The sequence below is a fragment of the Synchiropus splendidus genome, chromosome 9 (assembly GCF_027744825.2).
Source record: "Synchiropus splendidus isolate RoL2022-P1 chromosome 9, RoL_Sspl_1.0, whole genome shotgun sequence".
Lineage (NCBI taxonomy): Eukaryota > Metazoa > Chordata > Actinopteri > Syngnathiformes > Callionymidae > Synchiropus > Synchiropus splendidus.
This window is the reverse complement of record NC_071342.1, coordinates 8,322,021-8,346,054: the sequence shown is the minus strand read 5'-3', so window position 1 is coordinate 8,346,054 and position 24,034 is coordinate 8,322,021. Positions and strand designations below refer to the sequence as shown.

The 24,034-nt window shown below is 43.6% G+C and overlaps 3 protein-coding genes across 8 annotated transcripts in view; 1 reads left to right on the top strand and 2 right to left on the bottom strand.

Moving 5' to 3' along the window:
- Window positions 1-5,196, top strand: part of LOC128764519 (muscarinic acetylcholine receptor M3-like) — a 147,887-nt gene extending 142,691 nt beyond the window's left edge. For both annotated transcript variants that reach the window (XM_053874290.1, XM_053874292.1), the window contains exons 17-19: window positions 1,252-1,401; window positions 4,080-4,161; window positions 4,258-5,196. In XM_053874290.1, coding sequence (XP_053730265.1) covers window positions 1,252-1,401; window positions 4,080-4,161; window positions 4,258-4,284 — 259 coding nt within the window. In that variant the 3' untranslated portion in view covers window positions 4,285-5,196. The remainder of the gene's footprint in view (window positions 1-1,251; window positions 1,402-4,079; window positions 4,162-4,257) is intronic.
- A 1,098-nt stretch (window positions 5,197-6,294) lies between these two features.
- On the bottom strand, window positions 6,295-19,040 carry grem2a (gremlin 2, DAN family BMP antagonist a). Its single transcript, XM_053875425.1, has 2 exons — window positions 18,802-19,040; window positions 6,295-7,146 (listed from the first exon to the last, which is right to left on the bottom strand). The coding sequence occupies exon 2, from the start codon at window positions 7,143-7,145 to the stop codon at window positions 6,585-6,587; it is 561 nt and encodes a 186-aa protein (XP_053731400.1). The 5' UTR covers window position 7,146; window positions 18,802-19,040; the 3' UTR covers window positions 6,295-6,584.
- Window positions 19,041-21,756: 2,716 nt separating this feature from the next.
- rgs7a (regulator of G protein signaling 7a) overlaps window positions 21,757-24,034 on the bottom strand; it is a 65,228-nt gene continuing 62,950 nt past the window's right edge. For all 5 annotated transcript variants that reach the window (XM_053874851.1, XM_053874854.1, XM_053874855.1 and 2 more), the window contains 2 exons: window positions 22,966-23,000; window positions 21,757-22,244 (listed from right to left, as the gene is read on the bottom strand). In XM_053874851.1, coding sequence (XP_053730826.1) covers window positions 22,980-23,000 — 21 coding nt within the window. In that variant the 3' untranslated portion in view covers window positions 21,757-22,244; window positions 22,966-22,979. The remainder of the gene's footprint in view (window positions 22,245-22,965; window positions 23,001-24,034) is intronic.

The following is a 24,034-nucleotide window of genomic DNA, read 5'->3' as shown; positions in this document are numbered from 1 at the left end:
TTCTGGGCGAGTTTCTGTCACACTTTGGAGTAAATAGAGATTGAGGTTAGAGGACTGGGAAAGTGGAAGAAATAGCGGCAGGCACGATCTAAGCCTCAAGAGAAAAGAACGCAGAGGTGTTCACTGTAAGCAACAACAATGTCTAGTCATCATCGGGAGATGAGGAAGAGTTTCTCTAGTGGATCTGATAAAGTATAAATATGCACTTCACAATGGCTGTCACATTATAATACACAAATTAGCTTTGAGTCACACTGTAGTTCTACACTTTGCTTTCATCGCTAGCTGTTTTCAAGTTACAGCCTATATAAAAGTGGAATATTCCAGTGAAAACATTGAAAACTTAAGTTTTAATGACCAAGTGCATTTGTAACTACACTTTTATTTAGTTATATACATTGCATCTATAAGCACTCCTGAGCTGTAATATAATAAATTGTATTAATAATGATGATAACATACAGGATATTAATAACCACGGTATGTGGTTAAGGTGCCGTCCATTGCTCAGTTGAAGGGTGAGAGGATAAGCGCTGAAAGCTACTGTTTTCTTTTAGGACATATTGCTTTGAAATTTTGTTCCAGTCAAGCTCAGTGTTGTTAGCTAAAGTGCTACCTAAGCCCCTGTACTGACAACATAACTATGAACATGACCTCTCTTATGGACGGCGCAGTTATTCTCAGGGCCAATGATGTATGTTTTCCACACATGCTCAACAAGTGGCGTGATCAGGTCATGACCTCTCCACCGGGTAACAAAAAGCCACTGTAAAAGCCTGCATTTGTCCTGTCAACAAGACATGAGGTGTGAGGGCGCGTGCCATCGGCATGCTGGATGTAGCTGGGTGAGTCATTGTCTACAGAACCGTTTCTGTGCGTTGCATCACACCCAGATCCTGCACCTGCGCGGTGGTCTGCCCCACGCACAGCTGACAAAGTTGTTGGTTCGCACAACAGTCAGAAACAGAAACTTGCTGAAGCTAAACAGAGACTTCTGCGGTTTGGTTTGTGTGCCAGATCAAGAGTTTGTGTGTATACTGTGTCACCATGATTCTGCGGTTTCATCCAACCAAAGACTGCCGAGTCATCATTGGTTCACATTTTCCCTCAATTAACGCTCTGACCAGGCAAATAATTCCAGGATTAGCGTTGATATTTAGCTCATTTGCTCAGCACCGGCTGGTTTTACAATAATCTCCCTCTAATCTGCGATTTTCCTCTTGAAGTAATGTGTTTGTTCTCCATCGTCAGCTTCGTGGAGCTGAGCGTGTCGTTCTCAGTTAAGCCCAAAGCAGGAGAGAAAGAAGTTTCTCCTGGCACTCTCTTCGGCGTCTGGCACGAGTTCGCCACCGATTTCAAAGATCAGTGGAAGAAGCAGAACAAGCTGATGCTGCAGGAGCGGTGAGTCCAAGTGTTTTCTCCCAGCATCGCTCCTCCTTGCTTGAAGAGTGATAGAGCAGTGTCTCGGACGTCCCTCCAGCTTCAGAGGGTTTTCTGATGTTCACCGTTCTGCCTGAGCAACAGCACATCTCGCTGTTCCTGAAGATCATATCGGGTTCATTCAAATTCACGACAGGAACAGCAGCGCACTGACCCACATCCTGGTCCTCACCTCTCCACTGCAATACACATGCAGCATCTCTCTGACTCGAACCCGCTTGATGAATATTTAAGATACGGCTGGATATGTCAACAAACACAACTGGATCCATCCAGCCAAATCAAGATTTTTGTTTGGATTATTTAAGTCCGTACTTTAGTAGGAACAAATGAACGGCTGGTTTTTGTTTTGCGGTCTGATCTGGGTTCACATGAGCTTGATAAATGTGAACTAGTCTTTGTATTTTGACTTGTTTTGCAGTTGCATTTGTTTTTCATTTTTGTTTTCTCCTGTAGTGCTCCGAAGCTCCTGTTGTTAATATTGTAAATTATTGTGTATTCATTCACTTATGGGTGTTTTAGTAGTAATATGAAAACATCGTCCAGTGTTTGTCCTAAGAGTTGTAGCATACAAATATTGTCTATACTGGTGTATATTTAAATGATACAACTATACTTTTCTGGTAAAGTCTATTGTAAATTTACTTTTAAATTCTTTTTGAAATGGAAGAATGTGTTACTATTCAACAGTATGTTACGAGGGCAAAAAATGAAGATGGTAATACTAGAGTACTGTACATCTTGTGTATCTTCATACATTGGGTTTTACACACGTTTCCTCCCTAAAAAATGTGATGTTTAAGCATTAAAAAAAAAACATTTTTGTCATTAAATGAAATACATTTTATTTGCATATCTCCCAACAATCAGACATTTGAGAAATAATAATAATAATAACCCAGACATGGCTGTGTACGCTAATCGTGCTGTAAAAATATTGAAAAACTATTGAGATATCCAAAATGAGTCAATAAATAACCAAACAAATGTACATTTAATTTCAAAAATAATTAAAAAATATAAGTACATATTTTATTAATGGAATATATATTATTATTATTATTATTATTATTATTCAAAATCGATGCAGTAGTTCAACAGTTAAAGTTTGTGAAACGATCAGGAACACTATTTTGATTCTCTCATGTAACAAAGTCTACCTATAATTCCCATATTTTGTCTGCTTCCACTCGAGCCGTTCATAATCTGAACATCATCATCCAGTGATTTATGCTCAACGAGAAAATATCCAAAAGAATTTCCTGCTCAGACTTGGGTATTTTAAGTTCCACTGGCGAGTGCTTTGAAAGCCACAATTGTCAGAGTTTAATAAGCATGTATCAAGAAGCGTAACCGCAGCGCCACATTCTGCAGAACCTCCCAAGTGAAAATGTGGCTGCAGCCCGTTCTCCTGATGGAACGCTCCCTCTGGATCTTTACACTTAATCTCTGACATTATAGTTGAAACGTCTCGGAGAGTCTTGAGGAACTTGCTGATCTGTCATGAATCACACGATCAGCGACGGCTGGCTCCGGCACACGCTGGAGTGAATCATAACGTTTGGATGTTTGACAAACCAGCGTCCAAATACCACATGGAAAGAATTCTCGTCATCCTCTGGTCGGCTGAGATCCTGAATCATGTCTGCTTTCACTGCTGCCTTGTATTTGTGATTGGTGACACCATTGCGAGACGTTAGCTTGACTCTGATGTCCATGCGATAATGGTTCTGTAGGTCTCCACTGTCTCGCCAGTGTACCCGTAACCTTGGTATCTATCCATGGGAACCCTGTCACTTTGTGGCTGCCACTGTCAGTCGGCTTCTAAAGTGAAGAGGAAGTTGGTGTTGTTTTGAGTCGCTAGTCTTGAAAACTCAAGCTCATTGTTTGGTTTTCACTGTGGATAGTAGTTGGGTCGCCCTGGTGAGTTTGTTCCGCTGGTTCTGATTCATTGATTAGCTGGTTATTGGGTTCACTAGGGATTAGCGGTTGTCTGGGTTAGCAAGTGCTATACACTGGTTAATGCAATGTCTTTGGCGGCTTGTTTTTTGTCTTGTTCTGTGCGTCCAATACTGACGAAAAAGGTTTCTGTGTTGAATGTTGACACTTAGGCAGCGCGCCACTCACAAAATAAAGACAGAGGTTGGGGTTTGGTAAGCTATTGGATGTCACAGTGACTTTTCAGTTCCCTCACTAAGGAGGAGAGCCACATAAAGGGTTATCAATAGTAACTGACATCCAGTGTGATTCAGTGAAGAGAGGTTCAGCCCATCTCCCCATTAATGTGTGCCGCTTGTCCGTGGCACGTAACCCACACCCCTATATGGAGGTAAAACGTTTGTTTTTTTCCCCCCTCCTCTCTCCCCATTGCATGACGTGCCGTGAGCTCGCACACAATGCACGATCCCCACACGCACCTGGAACACTACAGAACGAAAACACTGAAACACCAATGCATATGCGTCAACATGCTGCACTAAAGGCTTTTTTCTCAGCATAGGAGACATCAGTATATTATTCCATGGCAGTGGGGATGGGTTGGTTTGGATGGGATGTTTGGTTCCAGTTGGGTGTCACTGTCTGCTGAGAGAACCAAAATACAAAAGCAGCAAACTCAGTCACTTGCCTGTTTATTTCAGGGTGAAGATGGCGGAGGAGTGCTTCAAACAGGCCAAAGAGAAAGCATCTTACAACGTCAAACCCAAACACGCCAGCGGAATCGTAAGTGCTCCACATTCACTTCCTTATATTTGCCTGGAACCATCGACGCAGTCACCTTCTTCTACCAACCCTGATTTATTTTTGTTTATTCCCCAGAAAGCCAAACTTGGTCGGAAGATCTGAGGCAGGACTGTTGCACAAAGTACAATCTGTTCTGGCGTCAGACGTTCATTTGCTTTTGATATTTTCATAAATACATTGATATGATGGAGCCAAGTGTGTGTTCCGTTTGGCTTCCAGTTCAAGTGACCAAAGAAGGCTTTTGAAAAAGCGCCGCATCCTCTCCGTATCTGTTTTATAAACCATTTATAGGCTGATTTTCTTTCGGAAAGTCTGATCCCCGACTCCCCCCCTCTCTTTTATAACATCTGTAATGGAGAGCCTAACAATCTGCCGGACATGTGGTGCCTTATCGTGGACAATGAAGCGCTGTTTATGTTCCCATAAATCATTTGTTATTAAATTTGATGAGAACTGTTTTTACAAATGGCTAAGATGCCACTAATGAACTTTTGCTGACTCGTCCAAATCAGTGACACGATGTTCGAATCACTCCCGTCCCTGTGTTGTGTTCAGCGACCCTCGTTCCGATGCGTCCCAAACCCTCCAGGTGCGAGCGAGTATAAATATGTCACTGATTTATTTTAACAGCTTTCATTTGTTTAAAAAAAAAAGTCTATGCAGTTCATTTGACTTTCGTGTGAGGAAGTCACGAGCCATGTGTTAATGACGGTTGTGCGTTTTCATTTCCATGTGCAATATTCATGTTTTTGATTCAACGTCTTTCACCAGGAATAAGAACTATTTATTCAATAAAAGACTGCATTTTAAGTTGGTTGTCGTCCTTCATCATGGAAGACCAGAGTCATGAACGAATACACCTTAGACTTACAGTAGTCACTTGTTTGAAGCTGTATTTAAGTCTTATCACCCTAATAAAGTGATTTCATGCAGAAACGCTCATAAAAAATATCCTCTCATTCAGTAGCATGTGAATGAAGCAGGTGTGTGTGAGGAGGCTGCTGTCAATGAGCCATATGCCGCGTTATCAACCACACTAGGGGCGAGTTATTTCTTAACACATTTACACTTACAACCTTAAAAAAAAAAACAATTTCCCAACTTAGGTATTGTTTTTTACCACCTGATGATGGACAAGAGCCATGGCATTTGAGACATATATTTTGAATTAGATGTCAAAATTTCCTTCACTTGACATTCCAGTCAAAAATACATTTTGAAAATAAAAGCTTGCTTGTATCTTTGGTGCTTGCAAGGGTTTGAGTGATCTGTTGTGTGATGTGACTTCATACTCATTTATGCTCCCTTTACATACAAATGTTATCTGTCCATTTCACACTGTTACTGTCACTGATCACATGCTTCTATGTGGTCTTTATGTTGGCATTGCTGTTCACAATACATCCACCAGGGGGAGCAGCCCAGAGTCAAAAGTTTATGACGACAACAAACTCCAAAACAAACATGGCGACTGTGGATGAGGCATTGATAATGTACCTCGTGCAATGAACACAGATAATGGAGAGAAGGTGCTGTTCCTGTCCGGATCCGTACGTGACGTTGCGCATAAATGGGCCTTTACGATTGCATCATCTTGGTTATAGGCAGAGCATGCAAGCGTTCCAGGGTGCTGTGTAAAACAGTGGGGTGATGGCTATTATGTATAAAAAAGATACACTTAAATACATTTTAATGATAAAAGTAATGAATATTTGGTTAAAATATTTGAATTAATATGTCTATATGTATCTTTCTGGATATGGGCAACTTGTCCATGTCCTGGTAAAAATGATGACCTGTAGGATTTATATGGTGGAACTCTTGAAGTTCAGGATGCTTCGAAAGACATTTTCCATCCATTTAAAATACATTTAGACACACTTTTGTGAGCCCACGAAATGGACCAGGTTCAGCATCAAAGTGTATCTCATGTGACCACAGTGGCGAATGATTTTTGGATTTGAAGAAACAGCTGGGTTGGTACAAACGTGGAGCGCACCAGTCCACCTGCTCTACTCGGCCTTGCTGACTGTGACAGGATTCACAAGGTGGTAACAATGTAGTCAGACGCTTAACTCCTGTTTGTATGAAATATATTTATTATTCTTTACACATGGATAATTACACACTTACATCACATATACTAAGGATATACATATATATATTCATATCGCCTCTTGACTCAGGAGTCTGCTGGTTTTCTGAGCTTATGGAATTTCAAACTGACCTCCTCACTATCCAATGCTGATCTTCAAGATTGTTCACGGAAGTCTGTTTCATATTTGACCTGTCGGGTTCCATGAAGCCCTTAGACCAAAGTGAGCAGGAAGCTGCTCCGTGTCTCTCACGGTCGCCTCCTGACTTTGAAGTCTTTGTCCTATAATCGTGGGTGATTCCGGTCCTCACAGTTTCCCGTGCCCGCTCACGTCCACCGACATGCAGCGGCACTGTTTGACCCTCTGAACCTTCCGATGCCTGAACGGCGGCTGCAGGTCCGGACACTCCAGCTGCACGGTGAGCTGAGTGACCCGATGAGGTCTGCAGAAGGAGCAGGACTGAAACGGCTCTTGCACTTTGTTGTGGCTCTTCCTCCCGGAGCCCGAGGACGGACCCGAGCTGGGGCCCATGTGTCGAGGGATGTAGAAGGAGTTGCACTGGCCGTAGCAAAAGCGGTTGACTACAGTGCGGCTGCGGCAGCCCTCCTCGCTGATGGTCTGCCGGAGCGGCTGGGTCTTGCACCAGTCTCTGCGGAGGTAGCGTCGCTCCGTCACCACCAAGGCCTCGCGACTCGAGGACAGCACCTCTGGTTTCTGCTGCAGTAGTCGGTGGTGGCGCTCTGAAGACAGGTTCCCTTTGGTCTTGTACGGAGACGGGATGGATCCCTGCGGACGGGGCTTCTTGGACTCTGCAGTGAGGCACAGTACCCCAGCCAGGATGACTGGGATCGCTATTCTCCACAACATTCTGTTGGAAGAAACACGAGTTAGAAGTGTCAGACACTTTTCAACTCCTATTTCAGTAGTTCACTGACCAAGAAATCCTCCACAGATATCAGCAGGTATTACAAGTACAAGCATGGTTTCTGTGCTTCTACATCTGACGTTATGTTGCCAGGATTCCTTCGGGTCTCCTTCCTGCCGACCCACTCTCACTCCCCAGCCATGTACTAGCAACTATCTTTTGCGTCCAATGGTGATGCTGAAGTCAGACATCTGCGACCCAAAGCTGTTTATTTGTTGCTCCTACTGAGCCTCAACAGGTGTTTCCTCAACCGTCAACATTTAGCTTAGGATCAATGTGTTACTCTGATCACACATTAGATTTGGGAACACGCTTGGTCCAGTAATAAACTGATTATGTGCCGATAATGATGAGCGTCCCAACGAACAATATATTCATGCTGAGCAAGATGCTAGGAAGTTCTTAATGACTGCCTAATATGTGGATAATACTCACCAGTATTAGCACGTGTTCACTAATATGAAGTGTTATCTTAGATGAAATGTATTCCACTACAGGAAGTTTTCTATTTTTGGAACAAAATTCTGTGGTATTTTATTTTGGTGATACTCATCACATTTTAGCGTTGAGCTTGAAAACATTTCCACCGTACGTCACCTGAAGTGGTGACAACCATCTAGAAAAGGTTTTTCTACATGGTTGCATGTGTTCAAGATTCAAGATTCATGAGGTTTATTGAGGGGTTGGACAAAATAATGGAAACACCTTCAAGCTTTTTTAGCTTTAAGGTGATAAAGCTAAAAAATACAAGATGCAATACAAGATGCACACTATACAAGATGCACGTTATAATAATAATAAACTACAAAACAGCTGTATAAAAACAACAGTGCAAAGTAAAAATAAAATAATAGTGCATAGGTCTAATTTAACGTGTCTGCGCGTGTGGCTGTGTTGAGACGCATATCTTAAATAAATAGCAGTTAAAATGACCTATTTATGGTTAAATACTGTATAAATGGAGATTAATAGCAACACATTTATGAGAACAGTATAATGGATTAGTTAGGGCTAAAATAATATTGACGTAAAACAGTGTAGTTCAGCTTTTCTCCTACAGGGGGCGCAAGGACAGTGAAACCCTATTGTGTTTTTCTAGTGTATTTTGAGTTGCTGTTGAAGTGGTAGTTTCCCTAAGTAAAGTAGGAAAACAAAACACCTCTCATTCATAGCTGTATTGGCAGTGCGACCTCGAACTGTCCTATGAAACTGCGAACCATGTCCATGCCAGTTTTTTTGGTTCCGTAAACCACCGCTATGCTGGTGTGTTTGTTTCCGTCGGCCTGGAGTCTCTCTGCCAAAAACGCACGCTTGGTCGCTGTCTGTTGCAAAGAATGAAACGTCTGTAATTACATTGCACCTTTGATGAAAACAAGTTTGCGCATTTTCCACATTCAACCGCCTTGTTGAGCCCTCACTGAGGAAATGGATCCATCACCACGGCCCGTTTGTCAGCATCTCGGCGTCATTACTTGTATTTGCTTTCCTCTCGGCTACGCAACTCTTCTAAAAATAAACAGAGTGCTCCCATCAAAGGGGGCCGTAAAGGACCCATAACAAGAAGGGGAAGTTGATTTTATTGGTCCCGTTGCTGGGTAAAATAATTAGGCCTTTGCTTACGTTAGCCATGAACTACGCCGCAGATATGTAAACAGGCATCAGGCCGGCCCATCTGCATGCCATTAGAGGAGGAGTTGGGGAGCGCTACAGTCCAGACGTTTGGAGTCCACTCGCCGAGCGCCTGTGTTCCGCACAAGAATCTGAACTGGGATTGACCCGTTGCTGCCGATAGTCTCGTCGGTATCATCATAAAAGAAAAAGATTTTTCAGGATGGAGAATCCACCCGAGCTGTCAGCGTCGGCGCCAGCACATTTTTGACCATCACTCAAGCATCTTTTCTGCAGATGTTGCTCCTGACAAGAGCCTCGTGACGTCCAATCAGGAGTCCTGACGGAGAACCAAACTGCCTCGAGGCCATTGGCGACTTTCTGTTTTTTTTCCTTCTCCAATTTGTATGTTCCTCGTCACCGCAGCTCGCTCTGACATGGAACAAATGACTTTTTCATAATCCACTTTAGGCGTTCTCCTCTGGGGTCTTGTCCTTGACCCACATGTCTGTCCGTGCTGCTGGACTCGTCCGATCCGTACGTCGCGGTGGTGAACGAGACAGCAGCTGTCCGACCGCCCGTCAGGTCTAATTCTCTTTCCTCCTGGACTTCCTGCGGCTCTATACAGCACAGACATTAAACGGCCGCAAGATTTACTGCACTTTCCTTCCCCGAGCTACACAGCTCCTTCCAGTCCTGCAAAATAAATAAATCCCTCATTTATTTTCCGCGACCAATCTGATTAGCAATTACTGCTAAAGGTGGCTAATCCACTGTTCTAGAACAAACTGCGTCTACTGCATCGATAGTACCAAGAAATGATACTTGGTGAATGGGTGGATGTATTCTCTGGCAAACTTACTAGGTTTTATTGAGTCTTTAGCTTTGTTTTTGCTGTGACTGTTGTTGTGACCACCAGGGCTGCCTAGGGCCAACTGTCTTTAACTAGATAGAGCTTTGAGAATACAAACATTTAAAATGTTCTGTAGCTATATTTTTGCCAGGACATGACACCCAATAACTGAAGAACAAAATTCCACAATAGGGCTTCCATTCACATGACTGCGTAGGAAGTAGAAATCAGTGGGAAGTGGCTGTCGCTTGTGCATCCTCATAACTTGAAATGAGTCAAGGGGTTCTGTCACAGATTTCCACAGAAGTTGATGGTTCAATCTCATACGGCCTGAAGCAACGCAGCGGTAACTGACTGGTCCTAAAGCATAAGCAGCTTTTATTCTGAAATAGCAGCTGCAGGAACAGGAAAGGCTGAGTGCTTTGACTAGCTTGATGTGAATGAAACCTCAGCATCATGTGTGCAGGTCCGTGTGTTAACTTCAGCCATAGCGATGCAGACCACTCTATGTCCGACAGTAGTCGTGTAGTGTGATCCATATTATTGAACGTCTTAGCAGGTGAATGCCAAGTGCACAAATGTCGAACATCGTGGGGTTTCCCAACTCTCAAAGAAAGCATCAAGCCCCGCTCCGCTCCATCTGAGGTCATGACCTCATTCCAGCGACGCACCTTCGGGCCGGTGTGTTTAAACACAAATCAACGGTCGGCGAACAGACCCCGCTTCTGTTTCTGGCTCCTTTGTTTCCCGCGGCTGGACAGCGCGAAGCCCCGAGGAGCATGAAAGATGTTCTAAACAGTCAGCAGCCAGACTCCACTGCGCGTCTAAGTGTGATGGCTCAGGTACTGCCAAGTTTCCTCATCCATCTCTGCTGCATGACAAATTGCAGCTTTGTGTCCGGGATTTTCGGGAAAGTGCTGAGGCGGATGAGTGGGTGGTAAGTGCTTGTTACAAGGATATAGAAAGAGAAAACACAAGCAAGTCCATGTGTGAATCATGCGGAGAAAACACCCTCTTCCCATAAATGTATATCTCTGCAAGCCATTTGTCTCTTTTTGTTTCCCCTGTCACGCTGTCTGTCTCTCTTAGTGCTGATCACCACCGCGTCCCGGACACGGAAGGAGACTGTGGTTTCATGTGCTAATGCCGAGACAGAACCGGGCCAGACTCCTCCGACGGATAAACAGCAATATAGTCCGCAAACACAGCTTTATGACTTAGCAGAACCGCAACTACCCGAGCAATATGCTTCAGTGAAGCGGGCCAGACTTCAGGTCCTAAAACCTCTGATGAAGTTATGAAGCAAAAAGCTGGGAAGCGCTGAGCTCGTCAGAAAATCATCTTGAATCTCTTCAAGTCAGTCCATGTTTATCTGAAGGCAAAATAGCTTGCAACACTGCACTGCTCAAGTCATTTGAATTTAAAGCAACAGTCAGCAGTTTCCAAAGACCATAAAATTCCTGAATTCACTCACGTCGGTCGTGTCTTCCCTTCAGGTGCCCGGAGTCTGAGCCCACCCCAGGGTTTCCCTCTTTTTTTGACTCCCACACAGTATGGAATTGAATATGTTAAATGGTGTCCTTTCAATTCAGCGAATTACTTTATTCATTAAACATCAATTCAAAATGTCCTCACTGACTTTACTCCACATATAACTCCACATGATTTGCTTATTTAAAATAACTAAATCTATCGTGTTTTTTATCATGGGGGGAAGGGGACAGGACACTATGTCCACAATATAATAGAAAGATGGAGGGACACCCTGGAAAGGTCTGTTGAGCTCATATAGACAGACAACCTAACAGACTTATTACATCCATCAGACAGTTAAGAGCTATCACGGGGTGTTTGTAGACAGTGGGAGGAAATCAGTCTGCCCAGAGGAAAGCCACAAAATCACAAGGAGGACTGTTTTGTTGCGATACCATATTCCATCAATATAAAGTAACACGACCAGGAAAATATTCCGTCCTCATCTTGGTTGCAGGTGAATTTGCGTGGAGATGGGGAGATGCACCTGGAGGGTTTCTCGTCTTTCCCACCAATTTCAACCAGGTCCTGCACCATCCCACCCTGGAGGGCCGGGAATTTTGTTGACACTTCATACGTTCTCTTCCGCTTAGCTGAGGTCTGGTCACGAGGGACAGATGCCCAGACTGCCCTACCTCACACATCCACCTAGACAGCAATTCTGAGTACAGAACAAACTAACAGTTGCAGTTTGTTTGTTTGTTTGTTTGTTTGTTTTCATTTTTTTGCTGTAACAAATAAACGTGTCTATATGAGTAATAGACTCATGCTTCTGTATGCAGTTTGGTCTCTGTATACTCTGGTCTCAAACACAGTCTTGTATACAGCACTCGCTGTTTTATACCCTAGTGATGGGTAGATGAGGTGTCATGGAACAGTAGTGCAGTGTTGATGAAACAGTGTACTAATTTTCAGCAGCCACTAGACGTCACCCTCGGTTTAGAAATAATGTAAAGTTTAATTGAATAGTTGTTCAAGTCCAAACATTTTACCGCAGGCTGCGCCATCTGGTGGCCACTGTTTCATGAAACCTCATAAATAGTCGCCTACCTCCATCACAGAGACACACTTCATGTCAGCAAAATAACTCAAAACATTTCATGAAACTTTAAAAATGGGACGAGGAACAGTTGATGACATTTTGGTAGCACTGATTCTATAGTTCCACGGATCTCTTCTTACTGTGCATAAGCAAGTGTTGCAGCACTGCCACCTGCTGTCCGATTAAGGTCATTGCTATCAATGTTATTTAAAATGCTATGTAAGGTTTGTAACTATAGAAACATATATACAGGGCAGTAATACTGAGTGATATATGACTGAGTTCTACGTTCTTTTTCAAGTTGCTTATGTATTAATAACTATTAGTTTGCGGTACCGTACTTTCCAGTGTGACACACAACCTGAACCGACTCTTGCAAAAGAGACGCCTGCTGCCTATGTGTCAACACTGCTGCAATAAATCTTGCTTTTCAAAAGAGAATCAAGCAAAGCAAGCCAAAATAAAACCCAACTTCCTAACAGAACGCAACACAGGCCATCTTCCCAGCGATTCTTCAAAGGCAGGTTAAAGCAAACAAAACCTGATGCCTCAATTATTAGTGCGTCAGAAAGTCTCATGCACAGACGGGTAAGTGCAGTTAATTACAGTAGAACTGCATTTAATTCACCGTGCAGCTCCAACCTCAACAGCGCACAGATAACCACACACACACACACACACACACACACTCCCACGACTTTACGTGACCACACACACACACACTCGCACAGTCAGTGAATCCACACAGAACATCAAGAGACGAGCGGGAAAAGTGCTAAATGACTGTTTTTCTTCTTCTTTTTACTTGAACCCAATTACAAAAAAAGGAAGCGTGTTATTATCTACACTTGCAGATGGTATTTTCCCAAACTGTCTTTGGCTGAAGGCTCATTAACAGTTGTGTGGGGCGGCGGGGGGGTGGGAGGGTCTCATGTCAGGGGCGTCGCTGTGTAAATGTGTCAAACGCCAGTACTGCCAGGAGGTTGCTCTGGGCAGTCTGGGCATCCATGTTTCACCACAACCCATCCTGATAATGACTGGCAGCCCACATGAAGCACTCTCAGAAACACTCTCCAGGCCCAGCAGTGGCCAGTCCTTCATCGCCGCAAACTCATCACGTGCCTCACTGGCACATGATGAGTAATTAAAGATGCTATCATAGTATTGAGTTTCCCGGATTGACAGCCGAAGGGAAGGTGGAATTCTAACCTATGATCAAGGTGCTCCCAAGACACTTTTGTGGTGGAGCTCAGGTTCAGTGACTCGCGTGTGGCATGGAGCTTATCATTAGAACTCGCGACAGTTCGCCGTGTTTTGTAGGGAGTTGATATAAGTTTGGTGGCATCTGGACTCTGGAAGGTTTTAAAGAATTATCAAGGTTTGTGCTACATGTAAACATTCCGCTTGGTAAGGATGAAATAGTATTGAAAGATAGAAACATTGAAAAAGTGGATAACATAATGAGTCAGGGAGGTGGACTTGAACATGGTGGGTTTTTACAGAAAAATCACAAAAGAAACCTCATAATGAAGTCTGAAGTGGCGCATTCTGGCTGGATGTGAAGAGACGGACCGCTGCTGGTTGGAGAGAGATTTAGTTCTCAAGATTCAAATTTTTCACCAGGTCAGTAAATGTCAAACTCCACAAACTCCACTGCCACAAACAAAAAAAAATCCTGTAGGAAAGCCTGGAATTCAGATCAGGGACCTTATGCCTTCTACAGCTCACACAGCCTGCTGGGTTCTGAACTAGCAAAAGAACACACAACTACAATCAAGTCAGGAAAATAAACTTCCTGTGACGGTGGCACCAAACTGTGCACATCATTCCGCACTGCTTTTTTCATGAGACTTCTCGATCCTTGGCTGCGCAGGGACTGAGCCAACATCTCCAGCGATCAGGGGCGGCTCTACAAGAGGGACAATTTACTGCATTCTTTCGATGATAATTTGTTCTGTAGCTCACAGTAGGTGTTCATAACATGGAGGTTTTATTGTTTAAATACTATTTTGGTCCTGTGATGTGGCCCTGTCTCCAACGGTCAGATGAGACGGTTTCTTCAGTGAGGGATTCTTTGGCACGTTTTTTCTGTTCACTCTGTCCTTGAATCTGCTTTATCTTGCACATTGTTTTTAAGCACTGTTGTATAGCTTTTTGCAGTGCATAATATTATTTCTATAACTCCTAAACAGGTTTATCCTGTTTGGCACATTGGACAGTAGTTTTTGTTGTTGACCCCAGTCAGGTGCGACCACCGTGGCGGTGACAGAAAATACAGATCCACATGATTTGTCATTTATGAGGTAGAAACAATAAATGTAACAAAGTCATAAACTCTGAATAAGTTTGCTTTTAATGTAGCCATTAGCAGAAATGTCCTGTTTTGCTGAAGAAAGGACTTCTGTCTTGTCTTGTCTTGGTTAAATCTTCATTTACACTGGATTAATTTAGCTCACACTTGCGTCTCTGAAAATGAACTTGTATTGGCGTTAAAACTCAAGTTGTTACTTGTTCCACAGGGATCTCTGCCATCACCACGTTATTTCATATGAACGAAAGACAAACCAGTCTATTTCCTTGGATTAATACGCAATAAATAACAGTCCTAATCCGTATCGCCTGCAGTGTGCAGTTGTCTGGCCCAGTTTCAGAGAAGAACCCAACACTCCTGCAGGGCTTTTAATCGAGTCCATGATCGTGGTCTGAACCTGTTTGGTCTTGATATTCTCATTTATTAATGGCACTGTCGAGAAACAGCTCGTGTCTGGATTCAAATGTAGATGCTCGGCTCTATTTAATTCTGCTGCTGATCCCAGAGCAGTACAGCTTAGCTCACCGGGCTGAACCCTGTGTCCTTCAGTATTTAGCTTTAACAGGTTTCCAGCTCTCCATTCTGGAGTCGACTTTATGAAAAATGATTGATCAGGATACCACGGAATGTGCGAAACATTGTGTGCCCTTGCTGGTACTTTTTCAGAAATGAATGTTCCTTTTTCATCGGTAACTATCGTTTTCTGGGGCTGGTGTGTGACTGTGCTCTCATGGCTGCTGTGATGATAAGTCAGGCTGCGAGGGCATTTTTCATGTCTCTGGGTTTGTGTGACTCTCCAGTATCCCAAGCCAATACCTCAGTGATGTATGCAATGTCGCTGATCTACATGGACACGGAGGCCAAGACATTCCCTGGCCAGTGATTCGATATTATCTCTTCACCTGGTCTGGGGTCGACACCTCCGTCTGCTCCTAGCTGGCCGTTCTTGAAACACCTTCAAAGGGAGGCGTCCATAGCACATCCTCATAAGATGTTTCTTTCAGAGATGCAGTGGCTCTACTCCCAGTGACCGTCCTCACTAGTGATGGGTAGATGAGGCATCATGAAACAGTATTGCAGGGTTGATGAAGCGGTGTACTAGTTTTCAGAGGCCACTAGATGGCGCTCTTGGTCTAGAAATGATGTGAGGTTTCATTGAATTAGTTGTTTCATGATACGATTGTTTCATGCATCCCTTCACCAGTCCTCCACCTATTTCTGAAGGAGACACCTGCCATCCGCCCAAAGGAACCTCATCTCAGTGGTTGACAATCTCTAAAGTTGGACGTTATAAAACACAACACACAGTCAAATTACTGCATAATTTTAAAGAATACAGTATGTTGTCCATGTCTGTTCAAAATCACCCTATGAGAATCTTAGAGCAACAGCTTCACAGTGGCAGAGATGGTGCGGGTGGGAGGAGCCTCTGCTGTTCATGGATGAGTGGCAGGGGCTGCGAAACAGGTCGGAGGGCCATTTACACAATAACTCAAGAATCACTTCTTTGAGGTAGTGGCTTCTCTTGCCTCAAGAATTTAAGAACCAAGAACACAAATGGCTGCAGAAGGGCTCTTCCAAGCAGGGAAAAAGGCAGCACAGGGGGTCTGTGTGTGCACTTCCCTGGTTCAGTAGGTGGAGTGCTGGAGCAGGCCACAATGCCACAATCTGTTCCAGACGGCTGTTTGAGAAGCGATTTGTCAAAATCTGAATCGATTTTTCCCATTACAATGAATGGAAAAAGAAATAATGCGTTCCAAGCCTTAAAATAGTCTTTTGTAGGAGTGAATGTAGAGTGTCTGCTGCAGGTGCGCTGTTCCTCTATGTGTGTGGCCGCTGCATGTGGGAGGGGTTGCTGAGTGAGTGACGTCTCTCCAGAAGTGAAGAGGTGCCCGGTGCGTGTCCAGCTCTGAATGTGACAAAGTCATAAACCAAGTAACGCTCTGTCCCAGACTCGCCTCATCCCTGTCTCCAGCCGACAACAGGACATCAAACCCTGGAGTGAGTGCTCCAGCCTGTGGAGAGCGAGCACCTCCCCTGTGACACTCTACCACGGTCCAGTGTGGAGACAGGAAAGGTTTTACACCTCAATATAAAGAACATACAGTCAGTAAATGTAGCTAACGGGACACGTCTGCATACAGAGGCTGCGTTATACACAATAACAAAGTGCGTCGTGGGTCAGCTGATCGGTTCATGCACGTTATGTTTCTTCCGGCCTTTTTCAGCGGCGTTCGAGTTCTGGATTTTGTTCGAAATCAGAAGCAAAAAAATCATGACATTTTTGTTCAAACTCCGATTTGTTCCAAGTCCGGGCCGTTCGAAAACCGCGGTACCACTGTATATGTTCGTGATGGCCACCAGAGATCCTATGAAGGGGCACTTCTCAAAAAAAAAAAAAAATCTATCACCCACCGATTATGTCACCAAAACACTGCCGTTATCAGAAAGTATATGTCTGTGAGATGGAGAAGAGGAAGCGCCATGGTATAGTATAAACCAATGAATCCATCTGTGCTGCGTCACCTGACCGTGATCTGGCCCACAGTTTCTTTAGCTACATGATCAAACCTTTTGTTGACCTGTATGTCACATCTCTTCAAACTGCTGAATGGTTTTACTTGCCATTCCACTTTAATACATGCAAACTGGTACCATGGCAAATCGGCTCATAGCGCCTTAGCAAGTCCTGATCCAGTCCCAATACAAACCGACAAATATGAGAGATTTGCGAGCTGTGAACAAGCACGGTTGCTCCTTCAGTCTGAAAATGAGCCAAGAGCTTTGCTCCTTCCAACTCAGTGGTGTGGTCGCCTGATGTCTTGTCTCAGGTGAGCACTGAAGTTCCGGAATCAGTTGCTTCCCCAGCAGCAAAGGAAGTCGATCATCAGCTGAAATCTGAGCTCAATTTAAAGTGTTTCAGCCGCCTGATTTAAGGGCGCGTCAGAGGGTCAAGGGAGCTCAGCTTCTCTGAGGTCACACAATGAAACGTTTGCTAAACAGAAAACGTGACGTGTCTGTAGGTGAAATCCTCGGACCGTACAAGGTGGCGCGCTCACTGCGCCTGTAAGACGGATCAGAGGGCCGTTCAGCGCCGGATCACACACATATTGGTGACTAAAAATAAAACTCATAATCTCACTGTCATTACTCCGTAATTCTCCGGCTAATTCTCTCAAACTTCTCGCCCATGATTGCACTCATTTTCTGCTCACTTTCATGTTTTCAACAATTGACTCTCACTACAAGGTGTCTTTTGTTACCCCAGGGCCACGCCAGCTCAGAAAACCTGCCGTTTTTTTTTCAGGTCTGCAGACAAAACAAAGCTCCGGGATTGGCATTCGCTTTTCATGCTTGTGGGCTGAGTCACGGTGAGAGTGGGTGAGTCACAGCGGCGCGCTCCGTCCGTCAGCTCGAGTGGAAATTATGATGGAGTATTTGTTGGCATCACTGTAGAGAGCACGCTTTGCACATTATAATCACCGATTTGACAACTGCCATTACTGGCATAATGACTCTGGTGTGTGATGCCACAGGAGACATATTTCATGACACCGAACCTCTTCTCATTTGTTTCTACATTGGTTCAGTGCTATGAATATAATGGTTTAGTCTGATCGGTACTGACCACTGCTCACATGGGTCAGCAGAGTCCGAAGGACACGATCAAAGAAATACAAAATGAATCAATACTTATTTTTCAAGGAAATTATGGTTTGGTTTTCTTTCATTTTTACCAGTGAATTCCTCATTGTCCTTGAAAAAACAAAACATGGTGACAGAGGAAGGAATAAAGGAGGAAGATGTAATGTAAATAAGAATTCAAACATAGCAGATGACTGTATATTTAGTAGAGATAGTTAGAGTAGTTTAAAAAAAGCAAAATCTGGAGGGGAAAAGTGTCATAACCAGAAACAATGATTTATTTTATCAACACATAAGTTAATTATAAAATAATAATAATAGATTCTTGCAAAGGCCAATGGCCTTTTGTATGATAACTACTCAATGAAAATGTGACATATTTGAAAATACAGTCTCAAGGCGACCTACAAAGAGATGAGATACTCAAACTGTCAACATTCCAATGACATCTGAATTGTGTTTCTCATGTCTACAAAATAGCGTGAGTGTTACAGTGAGTGATGCGGCATAAACATGGGGGTTCAGCAGACATCATATATTCAAGGAAAACACTCTCAAGACATGGAAAAAGTGCAACAAAAGTCAGGAGTCAACAAGGAAATGTACCTGTCAGCAGAACAGTACCAACTCAAGGATGCAGTCAGGGAAGGTTGTCCACCTTCAGCGGTCCTTGCATCCAAGTTCTGGTTTCCATGACAACATAATGTGCAGTATCCTCGGGTCTCTTCAGACTGGAGCGCTGTATCAGTCCTTCATTTTTGGGCTTGTGTTGCAACTTTCTGAGTCCTTGTTGACTGAAGAGAGAGAGAGAGAGAGAGAGACGCTCCTGTCCTGCAGAGACTTTCTGTCTGTCTTTGGGAATGTTTGACTCACAGTAAACCCTGCCTCACTTTCAATCCCCACCACCCCACACCCCCTCTTTTTCCCTCCTCAACACTGCCAGGATTTTTCCTATTGGCCCTACTGATTGTGTAAATCAACCTTCAATCACTCTCTCTCTCTCTCTCTCTCTCTGTCTGAGCCTGCAGATATTTTCCTTTGATATTTACATTCCCAGTATGATGCCTCTTTCTTCGTTTTCTTTGATCTATTTGAAGAAAGTCATTTATACACGTAATGCGCGGAGGTAAACACGATCCCCATCTGAAAACAACAAGTGATCATAACAGAGGCATAACGCAAGTCTGTCATTACATATGCATTCAGAAAATCAATTAGCAGTGTATATAGATGCGTCCAGGAGGTTTGGGAAAGAACTCGGCCCAACTTCTTTGATGCAACTCAGACAGTGATGTGTATACTGTCGTGCGGCTTTGACTCAGACCATCGTCGGGTTTGAGCTGGCTCCCATCAAGGAACAGTGGCACGAGCATCCGCAGAAAAACCTCTGGCTCCTATGTTCTGATCAGACGAAACTTTGCAATGCGATGATGATGATGATGATGATGATGATGATGATGATGATGACACGCGCGCATGGCGGGACTGCATTTGTCTGATGCGGCTGTGGAAGCGTTGAGCGCAAGAGAATAACTCTGGCACCCTCTTGTGGTAGACCGTAAAACTGCATTGACTATATATATTTGGGGCGGAATAGACTAATTCTTGTTTACAAATATGCATAAATATTTCATGAATACTATATCAAAGACAATATTATGAGCTTCAAAATAATAATAATAACAATAATAATAATAAAGAACATTTGGAAGGCCAAAGACAGTGATAATGGAGAAATTAGAAAATGTATTTATATTTATGAAAAATAAATTCGTAAAATTCGGATGGCTCTCTCATCACCCGGGCCGAAGTCACCGAGGTTGTTCGTAAGCTCCTCGGTGGTAGGGCCCCGGGAGTGGATGAGATCCGTCCGGAGTATCTGAAATCCCAGGATGTTGTAGGGCTGTCGTGGCTGACACGCCTCTGCAACATCGCATCAGCATGCGCTGGGTCGGTTTGCAGCCGAGTGTGAAGCGGCCGGGATGAGGATCAGCACCTCCAAGTCTGAGGCCATGGTTCTCGACCGGAACACGGTGGTTTGCTCTCTCCAGGTCGGTGGAGAGTTCTTGCCTCAAGTGGCGGAGTTTAAGTATCTCGGGGTCTTGTTCTCGAGTGAGGGAAAAGGGGAGCGTGAGATTGATAGAGAGGTTGGTGCAGCGGCAGCAGTGATGCAGTCGCTGTATCGGACCGTCGTGGTGAAGAGGGAGCTGAGTCACAAGACGAAGCTCTCGAATTACCGATCGATCTACGTTCCCACTCTCACCTATGGTCACGAGCTTTGGGTAGTGACCGAAAGGATGAGATCGCGGATACAAGCGGCTGAGATGAGTTTCCTCCGCAGGTTGGCTGGGCGCACCCTTAGAGATAGGGTGAGGAGTTCGGTCATCCGGGAGGAGCTCGGGGTGGAGCTGCTGCTCCTCCACATCGAGAGGAACCAGCTGAGGTGGCTCGGGCATCTGATCCGGATGCCCCCTGGACGCCTCCCTGGGGAGGTGTTCCGGGCATGTCCTACCGGGAGGAGACCCCGGGGAAGACCCAGGACTCGCTGGAGATATGATGTCTCCGGTCTGGCCTGGGAACGCCTCGGGATCCCCCGGGAGGAGCTGGAGGAGATTTGTGCGGACCGGGAAGTTTGGGCTTCCCTGCTCCGAATGCTGCCTCCGCGACCGGACCCCGGATAAGCGGCAGAAGAAGGTGAAGGTGAAGGTGAAATTCGTAAAATTCTTAAGACTAATGCTTCAGTGACAAATCGAGTACGAACTCAAAATCATAACTGTGTGGTATTTGAACCATCCAGTGTATGAGCTCACATCACATATGCAAAATGAAAAGCAAAAAAACCTAAAAGAATGAAAAACATTTGTATTAGAGTATGTAGGATAAATGATGCACGTTAGTTACAGTCACATGTAATATATTGAATTTTAAAATTCAATTTAAAAAATACTGATGATGGAATGCCAATCAAACAGATATATCAATTTAATAAATTAGAGGAAGAAAAATCAGCTCATGGATTTTTGTTGAGGGAAGAAAAGGTAGGTCACAAAAACTCGACACATAATTATTTTCTATTAATAATAAATAAAAATTAATTACAGAAAATTAAAAAAATGCATCCGTAGAAATTATATGAAGCAATTGAAATGTGCAGGACACATTCTAGTTAAACATAAGATTTAATTAAATGTGTTTAAATATTTGTATTTTTTTATTTAATGAAATAAAAACATCCAAAATAAATAAAACATGGTGGACAGTGATAAAGAAAGACTCACACAGCAGTAACAGCTAGAGGGCCAACTTTAATAATACAAGTAAGTAAAAGTGTCTTTAAATATGGTATAAAAATAAATGCAGGAGATAAAAACAAATAATCATGTAAGACAAAAACATGGCTTTTTGCCGTCTCGAAGGTGATTTTACAAGTGCAATGTAAACCATATGTGCCGATAACTGTAGTGCAAATAAATCAAAGCAAAAATAAATTAATGCACAATAAATAATATTTCAATCATATATGTATATATATTTTATATTGTATATTCATTCTGCACAACACTTCCCATGACAAAGATTCTGTGACCTCAGTTCATAAAGCAATGGCATTGGATAGATTCGCTCGCAGGTGTCGTCATTGTTTTCTTTTCTCTCTGACATCATTTGTTTCTGCTGGAAGTGAAAAGAGAGTCTGGCATCCAGTGGGTTCAGATGGAAAACCACCGGATTTGACTTCAGATGACAGTTCATCTCTGACCAGCGTCGTCACAAGTCCAGCCGTCCCACTTCTCGGAGAATACGGGGGTTATATCAGATACTGTAAGAGGAGAGGAGGAGGAGCTCCCTCTCCATGGACATGCAACATCTGGTGGACAACAGACGAACAGACGGTCCCGGCTCGCCGTCCGGCCGAGACGAGCGGACAGACAGACAATGATGACGGAGAGATGAGATGGTGTTCCTCTCAAGGTCCCGGAGAGAGAGAGATGGCATTGAATTTAGCATGATGGCACATGACTGGTCAGCCACTTGGACGCTCGTGGATACCCCTGGAGACAGGAAGCAGTGGTCACACACTCAGCGTGGTCTCCTGCTGGACACGTCTTAGAAGAGGCGGCTGGGTTGCTTTGATTCAGACTTGAAGATTTTAATCTCGCTGCTGTTTGTGTGGCAGTTCCGGAATATGAACTGTACTTTATTTATTTCATTTTGGACACATACTAAAATATAACAATATCGTCACTCCAAAGAAATATGGTGACAAGAGCTGTTTAGAACTAAAACACTTGGTAAATAAATGTGTATGTGCCTTTGTTGTACCTCCCATGCTCAGTTCCACTAATAAGTAAATATGATTACTAGTGATGGGTAGATGAGGTATCATGAAACAGTGTTGCAGGGTTGTCAAAACAGTGTCCTACTTCTCAGTTCACACAGCAGTGAGGAGCGCCTGGCTTGCTCATGTACAAACACCACAAACATGCACAGAGGAACGAATGTGGTTGGCTATTACATGAATCCAAGCCTCTAAAACTATGTTTTTTACCCAGTTAGTTGTGTGTGGGATCTCCTCGGGTAGGTTGTTCCAGAGTGGAGCATCTGAGAGTCCTCACTAGTTCATAGGGAGTTTTACACTGCAGTCATGACGGACTATTATGAACTGTCTGTTATTGACTGTTGTGACATGTTCTCGCGTGTATTTTTGGCCATGCAGCCTGTTGGGTGTACATGGCGAGGGATTCCAGAACATCTTGGTGACGGTGGTCTTACCTGGACGAGAGTTATTAGAACAGGTTCTTGCTCTTCTGTGGACAGAAAAAATAATGCTTTAGATTGGCAAACAAGCTCCTCTTCTGAAGAATGAAATCCGCATCTTGATACTTTAAATGTTTTAAGAAGCTGGAATAACAAGCATCAACATTTTCCAATGTAAACTGGAAGAGCATTGTTGGAAGTCAGACATGTCTTGTTTAATCAAACAAGTGATGAAATATAATTGTGTTGTTGCTGTCTTGGTATATGATTCCATTATAACCTATGTTTCTTAAACCATCTGTTTTAAGCAGCATCTGTCGCCATGCACTATGAGAATTAACATGGTGCAAGTGCAAGGGCAACAGACCTTCAGTTAAAAGTAGAAGTAAAAATCATCATCATTTCTACTCTTATAAATGCATTCATATTTAGTGATGGGTAAACAACGTATCATGAAACCCTAAATTTTCAGATGACACTAGATGGCGCTCTTGGTTTAGAAATGATGAATCAGTTGTTCAAGTCCAAACATTTTACAGCAGACAGCGCCATCCAGTGGCCTCTGAAAATCAGGACACTGTTTCATGAAACCTCATCGACCCATCACGACTCATGTGTGCTTAGTTTCAATTCACATAACATACCATATCTTCCCAACGCTGCCTCCTGAGAAACCTTGTTTCCCTTCATGTTTATTCAGGAAAAAAATGACTCCATCATGTCGACTTGTGTGTTTCATCACAGCCTCGGTTGTTTAACATGCAGTTCTCATCCTCTCTGCATCGCATCAGTGTTTCTGACACCGTTTTGTTCGACATCTTCTTTGATCTGACCAGTGTTGCATCACTTTAGTCATACCACTGCTCTGGTATTTTCAGCTAAAAACATGTGAAATGTGCCAACTAAATCACTCAGACCAGTGTTCTGTGTGCCTTACTAGTGCCAGGGTTGTAAGATCTTATTTCATGGCTCTGGAGGATTAAATGAAGAGGCAACAGTAGCACCTCAATTTCCATGGCTGCTTTATCTTTGTGTAAATTACCTGGATGGGAAATCAATTTCTGATGTTACACTAAGTGGCTCA